The 21,178-nt window shown below is 44.0% G+C and overlaps 1 protein-coding gene across 7 annotated transcripts in view; it reads right to left on the reverse strand.

Moving 5' to 3' along the window:
- evi5b (ecotropic viral integration site 5b) overlaps positions 1-20,151 on the reverse strand; it is a 59,213-nt gene extending 39,062 nt beyond the window's left edge. For 4 of the 7 annotated variants that reach the window (XM_042057958.1, XM_042057955.1, XM_042057954.1 and 1 more), the window contains exons 1-2: positions 20,069-20,151; positions 5,721-5,977 (exon numbers count right to left, since the gene is read on the reverse strand). In XM_042057958.1, coding sequence (XP_041913892.1) covers positions 5,721-5,977; positions 20,069-20,071 — 260 coding nt within the window. In that variant the 5' untranslated portion in view covers positions 20,072-20,151. Of the gene's footprint in view, positions 1-623; positions 732-5,720; positions 5,978-8,467; positions 9,355-19,057; positions 19,284-20,068 lie in introns of those variants that run through there. The other 3 variants (XM_042057956.1, XM_042057957.1, XM_042057960.1) reach the window with 3 other exon arrangements.
- Positions 20,152-21,178: the final 1,027 nt, after the last annotated feature.

Raw genomic sequence — 21,178 nt, forward strand, 5'->3', positions numbered from 1 at the left:
TGCTGACCTTTGCACTTCATAAGAGCAATGGTGAGTATTCCCCATGGGAACTCTGAACAGTTTCAATCAATAGAAAGGCAGAGAAGTGGAGTTCATTCTACACTTCATAAACCTTCATCAAGTGACAGAGTGTAGTGTAGTGCAGAGTTACATTCACACTACATAACTCCTATCTACTTAGTGATGCAGGAAGGGAATGTACATCAGAACATTTCAGACACCTCAAGAGGATACAACTGCACACTCACACTCACACAACCTGCTTTTACTCTCAGCTGTCCTCTCTTCAGTAAATCATTTACCAGTGGTTAAACAAAAAGCAACGTGTCACACGTGGCAAATACAAGAATCCTACACGGTCACAGCATGGCAAATGGATATTTAACCGTAAATAGCCAAAGAAAAAAACATTCATCTCACTCAGAAGTTTCTACTTCCTACAGCAAACAACAGGCCTACATTTTACATCAAGTTCTAACCATATCTGCAAAAAAAACATTTCTACTTTTGTGTGTGTGTGTGTGTGTGTGTGTGTGTGTAGGCCTTGCTGAGGAGTCACATGAGTGTGTGTTTGTGCATGTGAGTGTGTATGTGTGTGTTGGTGCGTGTGTTAAGGGGCTTACCAAGAGAAGCTCATGGTAGAGTGCTGCTCATGTCTGCTCATGTACCAGTGAGTGGAGCATCCAGATAACAGCACAGGCTAACTGTCTGCCTGCCTACCAGCCAGCCCCAACTGTGAGGAGAGCGGCACCCTGGCTTTCTGCCAGATATACACCCTTTCCTCTCTCTCACTCTCTCTCACACACACACACACGCGCACACGCACACAAACACAAACACACACACACACACACGCACACGCACACGCACACGCACACGCACACGCACACGCACACAAGCCCTTATCGGCTAAGTGCAAAGGCCAACAACCAATACACATATTGAGCTATACCCTGAATCTGAGTGTGCTCATGCGTGTTTCACTACAGAAAACAAATCAAAACAGAGGACTGAAGTAAGCGGTCAACACCCACTGGAATCCCTATTATTGTGCAGTCTTAATGTTGTTATCTGTGAGTACCATGGTAAAACTCATGGACTCATGACACAGTTTCGCTGTGCAGTTTCGCTCGCCTACCTGCCGTCTGGTATCAGTGTCGCTGGGCTGCAACGAACAGAGGAGACACCAGCAGCGCTGCTGCTCTCTTAGCTCTGCCCTACTTTCATCCCCGCTCGAGTCAGCGCAACTTGGAGAAATTTGCGTGGGCGAACGGCAGGAGGGGGGAAAAAAAACGAGAAAACGAGAAACAGAGGGCAGGATTCACAGGAGTGGCAAAATCAAAGTTCTTCTTTTTCCTGATGAGAAGGCTGCCAGTGAACTACAGAGAGAGAGAGGGGGGGGGGGGGGGGGGGGGGGGGAGTGTGTGTGTGTGAGAGAGAGAGTCTGGCAACAACAGCCTCAGGTCCGCAATGTTAACTCATTGTGTGATGCTTTAGTTGGCAGCATTAAGGGAATGTAAACAAATGTAGATGAAGGAATTTTTCATAATGAACTACTAAACAGAGCCAAGAAAACTCTTTACAGAAGCTGCATTTAAGTGACAAGAATGAATGTATCTGCCCAATCAGAGCAATGCAAATACATGCAACGCAATACATACAATGCAAACAGCACCACTGCTTCCTGACGGGATGAAAGAGAGCTCAATCAATTGGACAAACAGACTTTCTTTCAGGTACCCAATTGTCGCTTCCTTTTTCACATCACATCAGCTGACGTAAAAATGCCACTGATGGAAGCAGACTTACGTTGATCAAGGAGACTCCTGCTTTTTGTGTGCTCTATGCTATATGATGGTGGGGTAATGCTACATTGTTGGAAAAGCAGACTTCCTGAGTGCTGGTTGTGTTCTCATCTGTTAGCAGCCCAGCGAGAGAGAGAGAGAGAGAGAGAGAGAGAGAGAGCGCGAGAGAGAGAGAGAGAGAGAGAGAGAGAGAGGGGCCATGAGTTTTCGATTCCGTGCCTCATTGTTCCTGGTCGCTTAGCAGCAACGGCGGTGACTAATTCAGGGGATCTGTGGTGGTGGTGTGGTGCAGGGAGAACGGCCAACGACAGTGAGTAATCAGTGAGAGTGAGTGACAGAGTGAGAGAGAGAAAGGGAGGAAGTGAGAATGAAAGGGGGCCAATCCACTGATCTGTGCAGGCCTCCTCGATGGAGGAGCTGGTCTCCTTTTTAGGTCCAGCAGAACTAGACGGAACCAAAGGAAAGGGATTACGTCACTATACAAAGGTGCCAAATGGATGGAAAGGCTGACCAAGTACTGATAGTGGTGGGGAATTTTGGCAGGAAATATTTTGGCCACATAGACCCAAAATGAAGTATGTTAGATGACTGGTTCCTTATAACCTCATTCCTTCTAAGCCAAGTAAAGGCGTTAATGAACAGGATGTCCTTGGGGAATTCATTGGAATGCTTACTGTGCCATCTGTCTTACAACTACTAGGCCTATGTGCTCACTCTCAAGCATTTTCAACTCAGGCAGCAACTTTCAAGTGTGGCTGACCAATAGAGAAACTAGAACCAGGCAAAATCCCTTCCACCTGGCACTGTGGACAGACTCAATCAAACGGTCACAACTTCTCAAAAGCAAACAGACAGAATCGGAGTGGTTTTGGTTTGTTGTGAAAGGGCTCTCGACAGGAATGGGAAGGCTCTCTTTCTGTTTGACTGACAGGTGGGGTTTATGAGGGAGACAGATGAAGGGGTATTGTCTCTCACACATGGGGTAATGGGGGGACGGGGCTACGGCAACATGTGCCAGGGTGAAAAGGGCCCAGCTGTGCTCCTGGCATGTGGGCGGAGGCTGGGGTTAAAGGTTAAAGTGAGCAGTGTGTCTGCAGGCCCCCTTAACATGTCTGAGTGCTGTGGAGGTCAGGGTGGGTCTGAAAGGGACTGAGGAAAAGGAAGAGGTAGGGAGAGAGAGAGAGAGAGACAGACAGACAGAGAGAATGAGAATTAAATGTGTTACTGTGTTCTATGTATGCATTTTTGGTCTGTCAATGGAATGCCCCTCATCTAGTGAAAATGCTGAGCACACACACTAAATACAGACACACACACATACACACACACACACACACACAGGCAGCCAAAACACACAGTATGCTAATCTCCAAAATCTACCTGTAAAGCAAGCCAGCAGTCACTCTTTTGCTCACGATTGTGGTGGAGAAGGGGAATTTATGCTCTTGCTCATACTGATATCTGAACAGAAGAAGGTCAGCGGTTTCTTTTAAACTGGTTCATTTCATCCTTCTCTCTCCCTACTGATGATAATTTACACAAACACTTACAAACCAGAGAGGGGGAGCCATGATGTTAGGCCAGCTCTGGAAGTGGACCACTGTGATGACATCATTCCTTCACACATTGAATAAAAACTGTTCCTTCTTTTGTTCTTCTTGGGGCGATTCAACATCACACACACACACACACACACACACACACACACACACCTATAAAAAAAGGCCTGTGAACTGCACTGAACTGCCTAAATTCCACAGCTCTGCTGCCCCCTCTCCTCTCCCTCCAGTTCCTTTCCCCCTCCTTCCACCATCAATCCCATTCACTGCCGCTCATCTGAAAGACAAAGCCTCCACATTCCCCCAGGATGCCATTAACAACTGCAGGCAGGTCCCTTTAGTTCACAGCAGAATGCAGAGATGGCGAGGAAGAGCCAGGAACATCGACAGAGTTTGTGTCTGCGTGGGTATGTGTGTGTGTGTTTTTGTGTATGTGGGTGTATTTGAGAGAGAGAGAGAGAGAGAGAGAGAGAGAGAGAGAGAGAGAGAGAGAGAGAGACACAGAGAGAAGGGGGTGGAGGACACTGAAGGAGTGTATGTTTGAGAGAGAGGGTAATTGCCCCCCTGGTGTGTTGGCTCCAGAAGAAGTCCCACAGTCTGTCATGGGTGAGTGTGAGACTCTAGCAACACATCCAAATATGGCTCAACTGCCCTCTACACCCTGCTCACACCTCCATGCTTCCCATCCTTATGGATACCATGTAACACACACTCTCTCACACACACACACACACACTCAAATATTACAAAGCTTTCACACACCTCCTGGTGCAGATCCTACACCGTTTCCATGTCAACACGTGGTGCAACTGCAGATTAAATAGGGAATGGCACTGAATAGGGAGAGTGAGAGCACAGGAGGGTGCATAGTGACAAAGCCTATGTGTGTGTGTGTGTGTGTGTGTGTGTGTATGTGTAAGGACTCCCTCTCTCTCGCTCTCTCTCCATCTCTCAGTCCAGGCCCTCAAATAGCCACTGTGTTGTCAGAGCCAGTGATAATGCCACATAGCAGCACCTTCGGGGTCTGTACTGTCTGCCATCTTATCATTGTGCTGTGGCTTTTCACAGCGTTGTGTTAACACAAGCGGTGAGCGGCCGTGCATAATCTACTGCGATAGCTACACGCTAACAGACACATATGGCAATGCTCTGCAATTCACAGACCACTGCAGAACAGTAATCCTGTGACAGTAATAAGAAGATCTTCTGCGGCCTTTCATGATGACCTATCCAGTGTGCAAATCACAATATGACCATGATAATCAAGTCCCACCTAACCAGAGTAAGGTGACTCACTTCAGGAGTATGGTTATAAGGCGATTTAATCTCATGTAGTTAATGGTCTAAGATGGCTTTACTGCAACCACACCCCACCAGCTTCCAGGGAAAGAAATGTTTCACAATGTTGATGACAATGGCCATGAATCACGTCCATTCCAGAAAGTTCCCTTCTGGCCAACAACTCCAATGCTGGTTCAGGACATTTGTTTGAAAAATAATTGATGACGAGTTTATTCTCACATTCGTATTCTGCTAGAACAGCATAACACGGCTGGCGTAGGAGGACAGCGATTGATGCCGTCTGCCTCTAATGACACCCACAGGGAAGCGACTGAAAGGCAGCAGCAGCAGTGGCGGCGGCGGGAGCAGCTTGGCAAATCGGTTCCTCGGGAGCTGCCATGTGAGCATGTGTCAGCTCCCGCCTCCTTCCACTGGCTGCCAATTACAGGCTGGAAACCCCAGGTGAGGAGCCTCAGGTGAGGACAGGCCTGTAATTAAGGCCATTGCTAGACAAGACCCCAGACACGGTGAGCCTCATCAGGAGTTGGTGTGCTGCTCCTTTCTCTAAGTGTGTGTGTGTGCGTGTGCGTGTGTGTGTGTGTGGGTGAGTGGGTTCAGCATGTCAATTTAATTGCCTATATGATAGCGTGTTCATGTCTCTACATGCATATGACAGTTTATGAGTTTTGGGACATACTTACATTTGCCAGTGCCCTTATCTCTCTCTGGCTGTGCATGTGGGTGTGCATGTGTTCTGATGTGGGGCAGCCGTGGCCTACTGGTTAGCACTTCGGACTTTCGGACTTCGGGTTGCCGGTTCGAACCCCGAACAGTAGGATCGGCTGAAGTGCCCTTGAGCAAGGCACCTAACCCCTCACTGCTCCCCGAGCGCCGCTGTAGCAGGCAGCTCACTGCATCGGTATTAGTGTGTGCTTCACCTCACTGTGTGTACACTGTGTGCTGTGTGTGTTTCACTAATTCACGGATTGGGATAAATGCAGAGACCAAATTTCCCCTCACGGGATCAAAAGAGTATATATATATACACACTTTACTTATACTTTGTGTCCCTCACCTGTTCTGCTCCTCGAGTTTGGCTAGCAGCTCCACCTCGTCGGGACTAAGGGCTGGCGTGGCAGGCGTCAACGCCGGCGACGACAACGGTGTAGATGAGGAAGAAGATCCGAGGGGCGGGGCAGAGGTGGTTGAAGGGGCGGGCAGAGATGAGGGCGTGGCCACCTGGCTAGCCATCTGACTGACCGTGTGAGACACTGAGTTCCGCACCCATGAGAGAGTAGAACTCAGCTTTCCTGCAACCTTGTCTGTCGCCACCTGTTGTGTTGAGGAAAAAAAGAATAATAAAATGGGGGGAGAGGTGAACACTAGAAAGCACTGGAGGGAAAGAGTTACATAACTGTGAATGTTTTGGAGGAGGTAGACTTTCACTACAGGTGGGAACAGGAATCAGTGGGAGGTGTCTGACACAACATACACAGAGAAACCGTGGGACACACAGTCATTTCTAGGGTTCTTTCTACAGGGCCGGGTATCAGTGAAAATATTTTTTTTCTAATAAAATTAAATCTTGAGCTCATTCTAAATAGGGCTAATTATGGGTTATGGTTTCTAATCAAAGGCTCAGAAAGGCAAATCCTACTTCAATACTTATACGATATACAATATCAGTGCAATCCCTTACAATTCTCAACCACACACAAGAAAATCCTTACATACACCTGTCAACCACACCTGTCAATTCCCCCTCACGTTGATCCTGTGACAGTCACACTTCAGACCAGCACGAGGGGCAAAGGTTCAAACATCAACACCAACACAGTTGCTACAACACACAGCTACCACTCACTACTCAACCCACAGCTTCTACATCCCTGTGCTTACACTTAGAGTTTCACAAGCTGTTTACCCGCATCACATCCGAGAGCCAAGGGATGAATGTGCAGGAGGGAAGAGGAGACAGATGGCGTTAGGTTTCACAGACTGATTGTGCAGACTGATTTGCATAACCTTGAGAGTGGGGCAGCGTGGGCTCCCCTTCCCTCCAGTGTTGTTGTTATTACTGGAACACCACTGTTATTAGTCTGGGCTTTCCTGTGGCACGATACCACTGGACTCCCATAACAATTCACCACTAATGTCACAACTGTATGTTTTTTGTGACAAAATGAAATAAATAAATGAAATAAATAAATGAAATATGGAATAAATAAATAAGATATTAAATATATATATATATATAAATATAAAACACAGCTATCTGTTTATTTCATTTACTAATTTCATATTTTATTTATTTATTTCATTTAGTCACAAAAACATTCCAACTGCTCAGACCAATGTGTTGGTAAGAGGTAATTAAATGCTGTTCTGCTAAAGCATTTTAGAACAGTCCGTTGTATAAAGGAACAGCTGACAGGACAGGATCCTGCACAAACTTTGACACAAACGAGTAGTTTATCTCTGGTTATGAGTGACCGTGTGTGATGTGCACTAGGCCAGCAGATTAGGCAGTGATGCAAGAGGGTCCCAAAAGACCAACATAAAAAGCGACATACTTCCGCAACATCTGCTGAAAGTAAATGCACTCAACAGCTGCATGACTAAAAACTGCAGAACATTCCAGACTAACATTTACTAATAGGTAGCTTTGTCATCTGCTTTAAGACTGTCTGCTCTGTTGGAAGTACCTACTTTAGAAATACTGCCTTATTAAGTATTTGTATCGGGACTTGGTATCGCAAGTTCACAAATATACACTCAAACCCACATCTCTAGGTAGAATAGACAACTCAACTCAATTACTTGATTTATTTTAGTTTAGTTAGTCAATGATTAGGGATTTGAGAAATAAAATTATGTGCATTAACACTAGTCTCACGATGACGTAGAAAGAGCAGCTGTGTGGAAAGACAGAGTTGCAGACACAAAGATGGAGGCTGTTTCACAGATTAGCTCTTGTTCTTCTGTGCTACACATGTGCCTCTCCTCCCAGTCCACCTGTTGGGCTTAGCCAGCTGAAAACAAAGCTTTCAATGTCTAGGTCTGGAGTTCAAATAGCCTCAAGGCAAATCTGACAAAACTAGACCAGCTGTTCTGCTGTACAGTGCTGAGCTGTACTCGTACATCTCTGAAGCTAAATATGTCCACTGATTTATATTACAAACAAACACACTGGATAAGAGGATCCGTTACTATACTTTTAAATACCGCCCATTAGTTTATGTAGGGAATAAGCAAGCATGTAATGCTTTGTGCATCCCCACACAAAATGGCCAAGTGTGGGTCTCTTATCCCTTTCTCAAGAACAAAAACCGAGCAGAGCACAGACTAGAAACGTGGGTTGGGGAGAAGAAGTGAGCCATCCTCAATCAGTGATCAAAGAACTGGACACAGCAATGAAAGGCCGCCACTTTGAAAAGCTCTGGTGATTCAGCAGTCTCAAGGACCTCCTGTAACATTAACACTGGCTGATAAAGACCACACTCCAGTGCAGAAGGAGGCCTTCAAACACAGCACAACCAGACAGCAGAGATGATAAAGGTGCTGTTTGATACCTAATCGGAGTTGAGTGAGTCAGTACTTTCCAAAGCCAAAATGAATAATACAGACCCCTCTGATAACAGGTCAGGAAAACCCAGGCACCGGTAAGAACCTCTGTACAACACAGCACGTTCTAAAATAACAACGTGGCTGGAACTTTTCAGCCCACCATAAACACAGTAATTCACAAAAGTGCCTCAATTAACTTAAAATGCTAAAATCTGAACCACATAACACATTTCTGCTAAACTTAGGCGCACTTACCCAAGAAATGTGTTTTCCCTTTCTGCACAATCCTCATAAATCACATTCCACTTCCATAAGCACAGGGGCAAACGGGCAAACAGCGAATGAGGAGCAATCTTGCTGGAGACGTTAAAGATGGGAGTGTTTTAGTTAGCTCAACTGGTTGCCGGCTTTACAGCAACTTTTCACATGTCCGCAGAAGAGTTTTCCTGCCACTGAGCTCAGGATGTGTTTCTGCAAAGCTGACTCCTTTCAGGCACTCTGCCGAGTCATGAGTCACAATGACACTCCGAGGGTCAAAGTGCACCTGCAGCAGCAGTGACACCAAACCACATGCCGGCACACAGACAGGATGGAGTGCTCAGCTTCTTTTGTCTTTTGCACTCTATATACACCAACTATGTCCTTTTCTATTGGTTCTTCTATTTTCCTCAGTGGATCTCTCTCTCTTGCTCACTCACTCACTTTCAGGGTTTTCTCCACTCAGTCTCTGGGTGCTGAGCCACCAATCTGGAATCCACCTGACCAGAACTGCTTCTTGGAAAAAAAAAAAAAAGAAGAAATCCTGCTTCTTTCGTGGCAGATGATACCGCCGTTACCAGCACCGCTACTACTGCTGCTGCTGCGGCGGCTCTGAAAGCCCGACCTCGGGGGGGAACTCCTCAGTTCCTGGAGAGCACTTGCCGCCTGCGTAGTAGCACCAGCACTTCTCCAGAACCTGACCAAAGACGCAACACAAAACAAAAACCCAGCCCACAAACACCAAGGGTAGTTTCCCACGCTGACCAGCTGAGAAACAAGGCTACCACTCGCTGCCTGTGATTGTTCCCAAATGCTGTACAGTGACTTGTGTGTGGTTTTGTTTTCACACCATGAAATCCACCTAACCTTTCTGTCTCTTGCTCAACTACACATTGTTTTGACACTGAATGTAAAATGAAGAGATACAGATAGCTGAGAGAGGGAGGGAAGAAAGGAGGGAGGCTGATAGAAAGAAAAAGGAAGCAAAAAAGGAAGAGGTGGGGCCTGGCAGGGAAACCCAAGATATGAAGGACAAAGTGCACAAGCATGACTGATTTGAAACAGGCAGCTGCCAGACAGCCATGGAGGCCCTGACGGCACCTTCGCACATCATAACGTGGGGCTTTCTACATTAGACTGCTTCTTAAGCTGGGGTTTGAGCTGGACCGACAACAGATCAATTTTCACTGTGAAAAAAGCTCAGGCAGTGCCAGGCCATTGTTCTCTCAAGTGTTTTCCACAGCCACCCACTCACAGCAGACCAAAACACTGGGCAGAAGAAAAAAACACAGGCTGACTGAGAAACCACTTTCAGTCAGGCACTCGATTATCGGTCCATGTGAAGGTCCTCCTTTGTGATACAGAAATGATTTACGGAGGGTGATAACAGCAGCGGAGAGCTTTTTGGTCCCAGTCTCTGGATGCCTGCTACTTCAGTAAAGTTAGCTTTTCATTAATGTCATTCTTTCCCTTCTCCGGGACTGGAAATATTGACTTGACTCTTACTTGTAACTCCCTCCATGGTCAGGCAGCACCTCCCTACCCCCAACATATACACACACACACACACACACACACACACACCCCTTTTGCAGGACCAGCTGGTCCTGGGCCCCCTCCAGTGTAAATATAGCCAGCTGTTTTCTGTAGGGAGAGAAACCGGCCTGCACAAACCACACACACAGACACACCTACTGTAAAGAACACACACTGATGGTCAACAGAGCCACAGACTTCTGTCAAACCTTGCTGCATAAAGACACCAAACCTGTCTTCCTTGTGCTTCAAAAGTAACACAGGAATTCTGCTGCTTACAAACACATCCATACATCTCATGATCGTGTAACCCACACACCCCTCACACACCCATTAAGGAGGTGTTTCTTTCCCCAACTCGGTCACCTCATTATGGCACAAGTGGCAGCCTTACCTACGCGCGCTGGCAGACTCAAAGACGAGGTCACTTACTAGCAAACACCTGTGAGGATTAAATGCCCTCCGCCGGCCTCAGGGGAGTCTCTGTTTGCAGCGTGCCTGGTGGCAGGCTTGTTCAGGAAAATGTAGCGGCATCATTTCTCTGCACCGTCCCTCTAAATTATTCATGCAGAAGAGATCGGCTGCATAGTGAGAGGGTTGCATTGTGGAAACAGAGGGAGAGAGACAGATACAGACAGAGAGCGAAAGATCGAAAGAGAAGAGCACTGAAAACTATGTAGAGTGTGTAGAAAGAGAAATAGACCGATGAAGAGAAAGAGAGAAAGAGAGAGAGAGAGAGAGAGAGAGAGAGAGAGAGAGAGAGAGAGAGAGAGAGAGAGAGAGAGAAAGGACTGAGAAAATGGTACCACTGGTGACAGAAATAACACTACACAGGTCAGACTCATTTTCATAGAATGTAGTGATGATGGAGAGTTCTTCCTCAGTCTCTCTTTTTTCTCTGTAACAATGGTGTTTGATTTCTCCTCTTCTCCATCTGGGAACGATTAATTAGAAAATAAAAACAGTGGGGACAGTTACGTGTCCTGGGAGACAGATAATCTTGCACCTGTCTTACAAGGGCTCCAGGACTGGCGAAGAGAACAACAACAAAAAGTTTAGCTCTAAAGACGACCCATGAGAATTGTCAGATGCTCAGCAGTAAGAGAATCCCCTATTATAACATCACAATGGTACAATCCCCAACTGGTCCTTGCGTCACAGCACCCTTCAAGCAGGCACTTAGCCTGATTTGCAAAAGTAAACATCAAGGGAATGGAGAGCCCTAAACACTGGTGCTTGAGAACGCCATGTGACCAGCAGACGTGGTGTACTTGCTCTTCAATGCTGCCGGCAGTAGCTCATTCTGTCAGGACCTTTACAGACTCCTCTTCTTAAGCTTGTATAAAACTGTCTGGTTCTGAGAGGGTTCTATGTACAACTCCACTCTCACTCCATTTCTCGGTCATCTGCTTTTCTGTCTGTCTAAGCTACCTGACTTCCTTTTTGGTTCCACAAATTATCCTTTCTTTTCTGGCACTGTCGACTCTTCTATTCATCTCTCGATGTCTCCGCCTTCTCTTTGGGCCCCAACTCCATGAGGTCTTCCAATGGTCTGGCTATTCCTGTGATCTGGCAGTGTTGGGGGTGTGGAGACGCTAGCCCTACAACATCACATCTTTGGTTCCTGGGGTGCAGGAACAGGATATCAGAGAAAGGGTTTACATTTCTTCACTTTTTTTCCTCTTTTTTATCAGCGGGCTTAATGTTGACCTGATATCATTTCTGCTGACACAAGTGAGTGAGTTTAGCTGTGGGGCTCAACAAGACTACTTCTACAAAATACACCCACACACACACACCCAAAGTATCCTGCAGGGAGCAGAAAAACAGGAAACAGACTACCAGTGTTTAAGCGCAAGCAGCCCTGACCCCAGTCTCTGACCTCCTCTCAAAACCCTGTGTGTAAGCTAGTCCCTGCTAGGAAAAACCCAGGAAAACACAGGCCAAACTTTTCACTGAGTGCTTTAGAGGAATGAGGAAGAGGCAGAATAGTTCACGAATGGGTGAGAAATGGAGGGATGAGTAACAGAGAAAATGAGATGAAGGGGAAATTGAGAAAGGCCACCTCAGAAAAAAAAGTCTGTCTAGACAGGCCTGGTTAGAAATCTAAAACCCAGAGTGACTGTGATAAAAGTAATAAAAGACAACAATATCTGGTATTGACTGGGCAAATATGCATAGCAAGGCAATGAAGAATTTCCAAAAAGTTTAGGGCCCCTATACTCCGTTACACAAAGTTAGGACAGATACCAAGATGTACAACCACTGACAGCAGTTATGGTGAACTTGATTCAGAATGGCAGAATATTTACTGACCAGGCTGGCTGTGGACACAAACACCTGAGAGCAGGCCTTCAAAGTGCAAACCATACAAACCATCTGAATCAGGTCTGCAGCGTGCAAGCCATAAAACATTTATAAAACATGATCAATGTAGACAAAGATATCATAACATTACAAAATGAAACTCTGGGTACATGTACAGTGGTGTCAAATCCCACAAAAAGTCAACCTGACTGTAATACCCACATGAAAACCTGATACCCCTAACCAATAATGTGGACACAAAGATCATGTGTGAATAACCATCAGATATTCTAGATATATATATGAACACAGGGGTCATGAATCTGTGTGTGTGTGTGTGTGTGTGTGTGTGTGTGTGTGTCACAGCAGTCAGTCAACTCTAGCCAGCAGGAGAGGTACTGTACTGTAAACTTTGTTTAATCCCTTTAAGAACTGAAACCCTCAGTCTCAGAAAATGAGTCAGGAAAGGGAAGTGACAGTCCACAGGGTGTGTGAGAAATGAAATACGAAATAAATGTGAAACGAAATAAATGAAATACGAGAGGCCTGAAAACACACCAGAATGAAGATACTACTAAACTCCTTAAAAGCTTTATCAGACTCATGAACCAGCCAAACTTTTGCAAGGTTGGCAATGAAGACATGAGCTCTTTTGGATAATTCTGCCTATAATTCCGTAACATAAATAAACCTACTGATAGATGCATGATATCATAATACTGATTTAAGCCTCAACACAATAAGAGTAATGCATTTTTAAAACAGACGAAGGCATTTGACACTCGTTTTAAATGATTCAATGATATTTGCTACGTCTGTCTTATATTACAAGAAAAGAAATAACATCTGAAGATCCAACACCAAGGCACTGTCTTCTATGCCCTCCAAAATCACGCAAAGTACTAGTGGAGGTACCTATGGCTGTAGTTGAAGTGAAGCTATAAAGTCAGGGAATCAGGCTGGCCAGGATGTGAGAGGGTTCGACAATGGTGAGTGAAATCTCCCAGCCTACGGGCCTGATTCCCAAACTCTAGACTAGAGAATGCACCGATATGGAATTTTTGGTCCGTTAACAATAACTGATATTTATCGGTTTGTTGTGGCTGATACCAATACAATAACCGATAATATTAACCGAACAAAAAATGTGAAAAGTGAAGGGGACAGCATTTAAAAAGCGGCATTTAATTGCAGTCGTTTTACATACCTGACGTACAGAATAATAGTCCTCCTCAACGGTTCAGCAGCAAAACTAGCCATCAAAATAGCAGTATGTGTGGCTTCATTAAGGTGCATATATAATACTAAAATACAGATTTATCTAACGAGGCGTCCCTCCAATGAGTTTGTTATTATTTTCACCAACTAGCACAGTATATGTGCAGACACACCAGCACAAGAAAGGAATTTGCTCTAGGTAGGCCAGACTCCATAGATTCAAGACCATTCACAAAAGGATTTTGGGCTACACGTATCCAACGCAGATCCAAAGATTTTGCTAGAAATGTCAAACACATCCACACCGCTGACATTATTTTGAGGAAGAAGTAGCCAACCCAGCTCAAGTAGCTCAGTGTAGTCAGACGGGCCTCAAGTTGGGAAAGTAGGACTTAAAAAAATATCGGCGCAAATTACCGGCTGAAATTCCGTTACACAATAATAATATTTTATTTTTTTACTTATCAACCAATAATTTATATATAGATAGATATATTGTGCATCCCTATTTTAGATGAAGTGCCACAGCAACCCATCCAGTCACTGAAACCACACAAATACGGAGCTGTACAAGTGCCCACCAGAGACGGGACAGAGAGGATGAGAAATGAAAAGCAACAACAACAAAAATGAACGAGTGCTGGGCACATTCCACATTCTCTCCAAACATTTGCACATACACGCTTTAGTCATGCTGGGCCCAGATGGTCCAGGCACTAGTTATGTAAGAACTATAAATTCACTTCCCAGCTCTTCGAAGGCCTGAGTCAGGCCACAAGAGAGGAAACTTAAAAGAGACAGACATTCTATTTTTTAAGAAATTAGTCTCAGGGTCTGGGCACTGTATTTAAAATATGCTTGCTGAAGGCACTTATTTTTAGAAAATTACCCCCCCCCCCCCCCCCCCCCCCGACTTCTCTGTGCCTGAAGCATTCCTGTTGGTTATGGAAGAGATGTTTGTTTCTGAAGATAATAAAGTGGAGGGGACAGTTAGGATGAAGGAGTGAACAGCAAAGAAGTCGAAACAGCATAACAAATGAAGAGGAGAATGACTGTGGAGTTGAACAGAGGAGTCAATGTCCCCTGTGAAACAATGTGGGTGTACCACCCACCAAACACGGTTCAGGAGAGCAAAACCAGCCATGGCATTTCCTCCACCACTGCTCTGCATCTGTGTGTGAGTGTGTGTGTGTGTTTGCACAAATGAGACTTAGAGAATGAAGAGGGAAAGATTAACACTAATCTCAAGGAGGGCAGTATCAACTAACAATTTGTTTCCCAGACAGATATATTCTCTCCGAAAGGTCAGGTGTATTTCTCAGGGAAATATAATACCAGGGTATGATTTGTAAGACAGCATTTTTGCCACTGCTCTCTCGCTCTCACATACACCTACACAGCATCCTCAAGTGTAATAGAGATTCAACAGTCTCCCATTCATCTTGTCAGACATATATTTGCCATCAGCTCTTTCTCTCTCCCTCTCTTTCACTTTGGTGTGCCCTTTTCAAATGTACGGTGGAATGTAGAGGAAAAACTGGGAATTTCAATGAGCCATTCACTTGCAACACTCATTCACACTGGCCTAGCGGAGTGAATGTGTGTGTGTGTGTGTGTGTGTGTGTGTGTGTGTCGGTGGAGAAGAAAGGGCTCCCAGTTCACAAACACAGATCTGGACAGCAGAGAGTTTATCAGCAGTGCTCCCAGAAGGCTTCCCATCCCACTGACTATTAGGGAGGGAGCAGAGAGACCAGCGAGCTAGAGATGGAGCTGCACAGACTCAAAGGCTGTAAAACCACACGGTTTCATTGTTGTGGTTAAAGCAACAGGCTATGACTGCAATAAAGTATTATGGGGTGTAAGAACATATTTATACACTTGAGTAGGCCTACTGAGATTTTGTGATACTGTATTGATCATTTAAAACCCTGTATAAAGTTTGAATTAATAGTCTCTCAATTATTTGTGGTAGACAGTGGTTCATTTCCTTTGTTAGTCCTGCACATAATAGTGCTCTGTTGGGTTATTACATTACATTTTACATTACATTTAGCAGACACTTCTTGACCAAAGTGACTTACATATGTCAGCTATATTACAAGAGATCACATTGTCCCCGGAGCAACTTGGGGTTAAGTGCCTTGCTCAAGGGCACAACGGTGGAAGCCGGGAATTGAACAGACAACTTTCAGGCTACTGCACACTTGCCCAGCTCCTTAACCACTACACTATCACCACCCCACAGGGTGTTACAGGGACTGAGATAAGTGCAAGATCACTGCTCTGATTGCATTAAAAAGTAAACTCTTTTCATTCAAATTTGATATTATATGGTAGTTACTTAGCGGGTTTACAGTGAGTTTTCCAAAAAATAGATACAAATATATTGCCCTTCTCACAGTATGGCAATATATTGACTTATAACTCCTGGATCATGATCATAAGGCACATTTACATGGACACTTCTATTCCGATTAGAAACGGAATAACGTCTCAATCGGAATAAAAATGGTCATAAACACCTCTATCGGAATGAAAGAGGCAGTGTAGTCCGTTCCTGTTCCGATTGAACAACATGTACGGTCATTCGGATTGACCGCTGCATCTTCTCAATGAAAAGTAGGCAACAACGGCTTTTCCGATCAGATTCTAAAGCACTTGAGAGCACCTGATCAGAATAAAACACACCCCATGTAAACAGACGGCAGAATTTTTTCAATTGGAATAGTTTAATCAGAACGACAAAAAAGCTGTCCCTGTAAACATGGCTATAGCCACAGCTAGGTATTCTACCCAGACACAGAATTAAAAGGAGGGGTGAGTGCAATCTCTGGGGCAGAAGTAGTGGTGGATTGTCTTTTTGTAACACACTCTGAGGTGTCTACAGCTTCGGACAAGTTCAGACAAGCTGGATCTCTATCTACATATCCCTGTCAGTGTCTTGCTCTTGCCTGAGCATTTCCCACCCATCTCTTATTTGTCTTCAATCTAACAGTCTTGTACTGACTGTCTTGTTTTTTTTGTCTCCTTGTGCCTTTAATTTCTCTTCCTTCACTTGCCACTGTCTGACTTCTTTCTTCTTCTTTAGCAGTCCTCGTCTACCTATCTGCATGTCTCTGTGCTGTAATTTTATTGATGACATTTGTCCTCAGCTCCCCATTCTCAGCCAGTTAGTTGAGGGGAAACCCAGGAATTGGGAGGAGTGGGGTGAGAGCCTCTGTGTAACCTGCGTTGTGTTGAACCTGCGCGATTAAGGCCTGCACACGCCCGGACTCGAACCCGCGAACAGCAGTACCTCGGATCGGGAGGCGAGCGCGCTAACAATTGAGCCAATAGCCCAGGCTACTGGCTCGCATGCCAGCAGCACTCTTGAGGCGTCGGGGAGTGAGGTTTACCAACGTTCCACAAGCACAGCTAAGCTAGCTGGCATCCGTTACATCTGCAAGGGTGACGGAGCAGCATGTGATTTCATTAAAGGGTAGCTTGCAACTCAGATTCATAAATAACCTCAATGTACAAAGAAGAAAATGTGACTGGGAACACCTGGCTTTGAACTGAGCACTCAGTGTGCATGTGACTGTGTGTGTGTAAGAGACACACAATCACAGATTGAGAGAATGGCAGAGGTGAGCAGTTGTTGTGTTTGCATTTGCTACCGTTATCGAGCATTAAGCAGTCTATTTTGGCAGTACTTCACCACCTGACAGGGCTGCAGTGCAACAGCTTGTGCCGATGAGATCCCCTCCGCTCCTCGTCAAACCACAGCAAGTGCAGTCAAACAGACACACACACACACACACACACACACACACACACATCAACGCCACCTGAGTAAAGTGCCTCCTGACGCTGACTGAAAGCAGGCTGAGGGCTAAAGTGGATCAGCACAGATCAAAGTGGATCCGATGTAATCATCGCAAAGCCGAGAAGAGGGACCCGCCGCAGCACGTGCCTGACGCTACCACTGGCTCTCAGACAGGGTCAGGTGAAGAAGGAGTGTGTAATGATTCCCTGCATCTCAGCTTCAAACACATCACAGGATGAAAATGCCCAGCTTGACTGCAATAGTGTTTTCCTGGAAGTTCATGCACCAATCAAGATAGGGTACTCTCTTGAGTTAAAACCCAACAGTTTCATTGAGTGTAGCCCATCTCTTGATTTGTCTCTGTGTTACAGCATCTTAACTTAGACTTGGAGTCAACAACTCATCTCATACAGAAGACAAGGGATTCAGCCTCTAGATTGGATTCTTCTGGAGAACATGCATACATATTCTTAATAAATCCTTTTGGCATAATACTGATTTGCAGCAACTATCACACAGATATTCCTCTAAAATCTTCAGAGAAAATGTACCGCTCTAATGCAAACTAATATTTACAGTATTGGTTATGATATGGTTTTAGGCAGTTTTTGGCATCTTGAGTTATAGGTCTACTTGTATTACAGTACTGTCGTCTGATTTATCCTATAATCAACTCATAAAAACGCCTACTCCTGCAGCATTTTGTCATTTCATCAATTTAAACGTACTTGAGCGAGAATCCCACTGTAACTAACCAAAATGTTTAAACCTGGCCTACGTCGACAGAGACCACCCGGCTACGACAGATAGCTGTGTAACGTTACTGGCTTGATGCCTAACTGGCTAGCTTGATGCAATGCAGCCTGCTATCAAAGTAAACAAAAAGACATGACATGTTTAAAAGCATCTCTAGAAGAAAGGAGGAGCGTTTGACACCTATCAAAACCACCACAACTGATACGTTGATATTGTCATGTTTTGACATTGACTTATGTCTATGGTCTGCACACATGCAAATTCTGTTTGGGTTCCATGCAGAATAATGGATAACGTTACTGAAGTAGGAGGATAAAAAGTTGTCCATCAAAGTGATAACCTACTTTCTCACAACTCATCAGTTGGATATATTTGGGATTAATTTAAACTGACAGTAACATCGCCAAGACCTAATAGCTTTAGTTGGTTAGAAAAAACATTGACGGTAGAAATGTTAGCAGCTAAACGTTTGGCAAAAAGCTGGACTCGACTGCTCAGATCCCTAGGATCAACAGTTTTCACTGACGTTAATTACACAATTCAACGATGTTTGAACCGCTATGATTACAAACGAAGCCGTTTCTGAAGACGACACACAAACTAACGTTATTCAACAAATAAATGCCTGCATGTATCCTGTTAGCTAGCTGGCTCGGATAATGTTGGTGAATATCTGACCACCAGCTAGCCAACCAGCTGCAACAGTATCTTTTCAGGCTAGCTGGTTATGCTAGCAAACGTCCCTCTAATTAAAAGGGGGAATTTTCGAACAACATTGTAAAGACATGGTTCTTATTGTCGGGAATACTTCAAGTTTTAAAACATCAAGGTAACAAGAGTGTGTGAAAACATATTTAGCTATTAACAAGCAACAGTCGGTCAAATTGTAAGCTAGCTGTCGCCCTCCTGCAGCCAGCAGAACAACTGCGAAGAGAAAACACAGTTAACGTTAACACTGTTATTACCTTGGAAGTCTTTTCAGTCCCAGAATTTAAACATTAACTTTCCAAGTACAGCAACATTATCTTCTCGCAGATGATTTCAGGTGGATACAAAGTTCAACTCCCAAGTCGCTGGTTAATTTTCACTGTCGGGATTTCCACCCAAGAAGGTATTAGCCCTATCCGGTGAGTTGTCCGTCCATAACAGAGCAAAGCTGCCACCGACTGGAGTCAAGCTGCTCCTACTAAGGGTGATTATGGAAAGCCATTTCATACTTGCTTTCATGTTTTACCTACTACCAATCAATGCAGAACATTGTCAGTAGCCTTTTTCCGTCTCAATCGATTGGCTGAATAAAATCCAAATACGTTGGAAGAAAAGTCTATAACGACTATTGCTTTATTGTAAAGACTAAGTCAAGTAGGCCTAAACTAGGCCTACTTTATGATAGACTAGTGGAAAGTTCCATAATAAAAAAAATAAATATATGCCTAAAGGCTACTTCTTCGAACTAGCAGGTTACATTTAGACCAAATGTGTGCATAGATTTAAAAAATGCTCACAGTAATCTCTAACAATATTGCATGTTGGTCTTAAAAGTGAAAAGGCTTGCCGTAGTAATATAGCTAAATCAAACTGCCCTTACAATTTTAGGAAATGAACACACACTGCCATCTGCTGCCCCAAAAATGTCACAGACATGATTGTGACTCATGTCCGATAGTTTTGTCTTCAGTCGTAGCATCGAAAAAACAAATCAAACCAAACTGACGATATTCATCTTAAACAAGCTGAAATTCAGCCCAAACATGCCTCAATACAATAGGAAATGCAGATAACAGAATATGTTAAGATTAATAGGTCAGGTTTTATTCACCTCTGTTAAGGAAGTTTAGTAACCAAGTTTAATCTCAAAGTTAATCTGCAATTGAAACCTGTATAATCAGATGACAACACATTTCTTCATCACATTTGGATTATCTACATTCACAAAGCATTTGAGAATTACATCCATTATTTCTAAGGAACCTTACCATTAACTGGCCATCACAGTTTGATGTTTACAGCAATTCCAAAAAGAATATTGAGACAGAGACAGTTTTGGTTCACCACTCACAGGCTCATGCCACTCACTTTTCAGGTTTTGCATGTAATCATGGTGCATGCGGATCATATTTCTCATGTTTGTCACGCCCTCTTTAAGTGCTGAAGAGCATAAATGACGCCTTGCTCACGTAAAAGTCTATTCACTTTAAATCTGGAGCTATTTAAAGAGTACAAAGGCCTATGACAGTGACTTTCATGCAAAGCAGACTTGGCCATTTCTCAGACTAAATGCTAAAATGAACAGAAGAATATTTATTTCGGCAAAGCAGTGTAAAATCATCAAATTCTCAGTTAATAGCCTATGTAAGTTCTTCACAATTAAGCTCATGAGTTTAGGTCACCATTCATCTTTTTAACATTATCATTATGCCTTTTAGCACAATGACATGTCTAAATGGCTTTCTGACTAGACTTGATCCATTCTGTGGATAAAAGCATGTAATAATTTGTGATTTATTATAGAGTCTGAACAGAAGTCCTCGGTCACTTGTTTTGTTGTATGTGTGTATGGTTGCAGTGGACTAAGCCCCTCTGGGATATACAGATTTTGAGTCAACACGTTTAAACTACACAGGTGAGATCAGTGGTGAGTGTGAATCTAAGTTCCATAGTGTATTCATGCTTGCATTCTATATCAGTGTGCATTTTTAGTCATTAGTTGGTATGATATGTGTAAATTCTCTGCATGTTTAGTGGTCCTTGTGTTAGTTTATCTGCCCATCTTTAACAAGTGTATTGTGTGAATTAATGACACCTAGTGTTTTACTTTATTTTGTCCAAATACTGTTTACTTCATTTTTTCCCCCTTAAAATAATAGTCAAAGTCAAAATTGTTTTTAATGAATTAAACCTTTGACTTGTAAATAAAAGAAAAGTGCCAAAACACCAGCAAAAAAGTCCCTCTTAAGGAAATTAAAAAGAACTTAACTGAGCACAAACAAAATGGAAAAACAAATTAACGAAACACCCTCCTCCTGACAGGGAGTTCTAATGAGATACCCGACCCAAGTACACACAGACCACACATGTTGCAACCA

The sequence above is a fragment of the Alosa sapidissima genome, chromosome 12 (assembly GCF_018492685.1).
Source record: "Alosa sapidissima isolate fAloSap1 chromosome 12, fAloSap1.pri, whole genome shotgun sequence".
NCBI classification, from domain to species: domain Eukaryota; kingdom Metazoa; phylum Chordata; class Actinopteri; order Clupeiformes; family Clupeidae; genus Alosa; species Alosa sapidissima.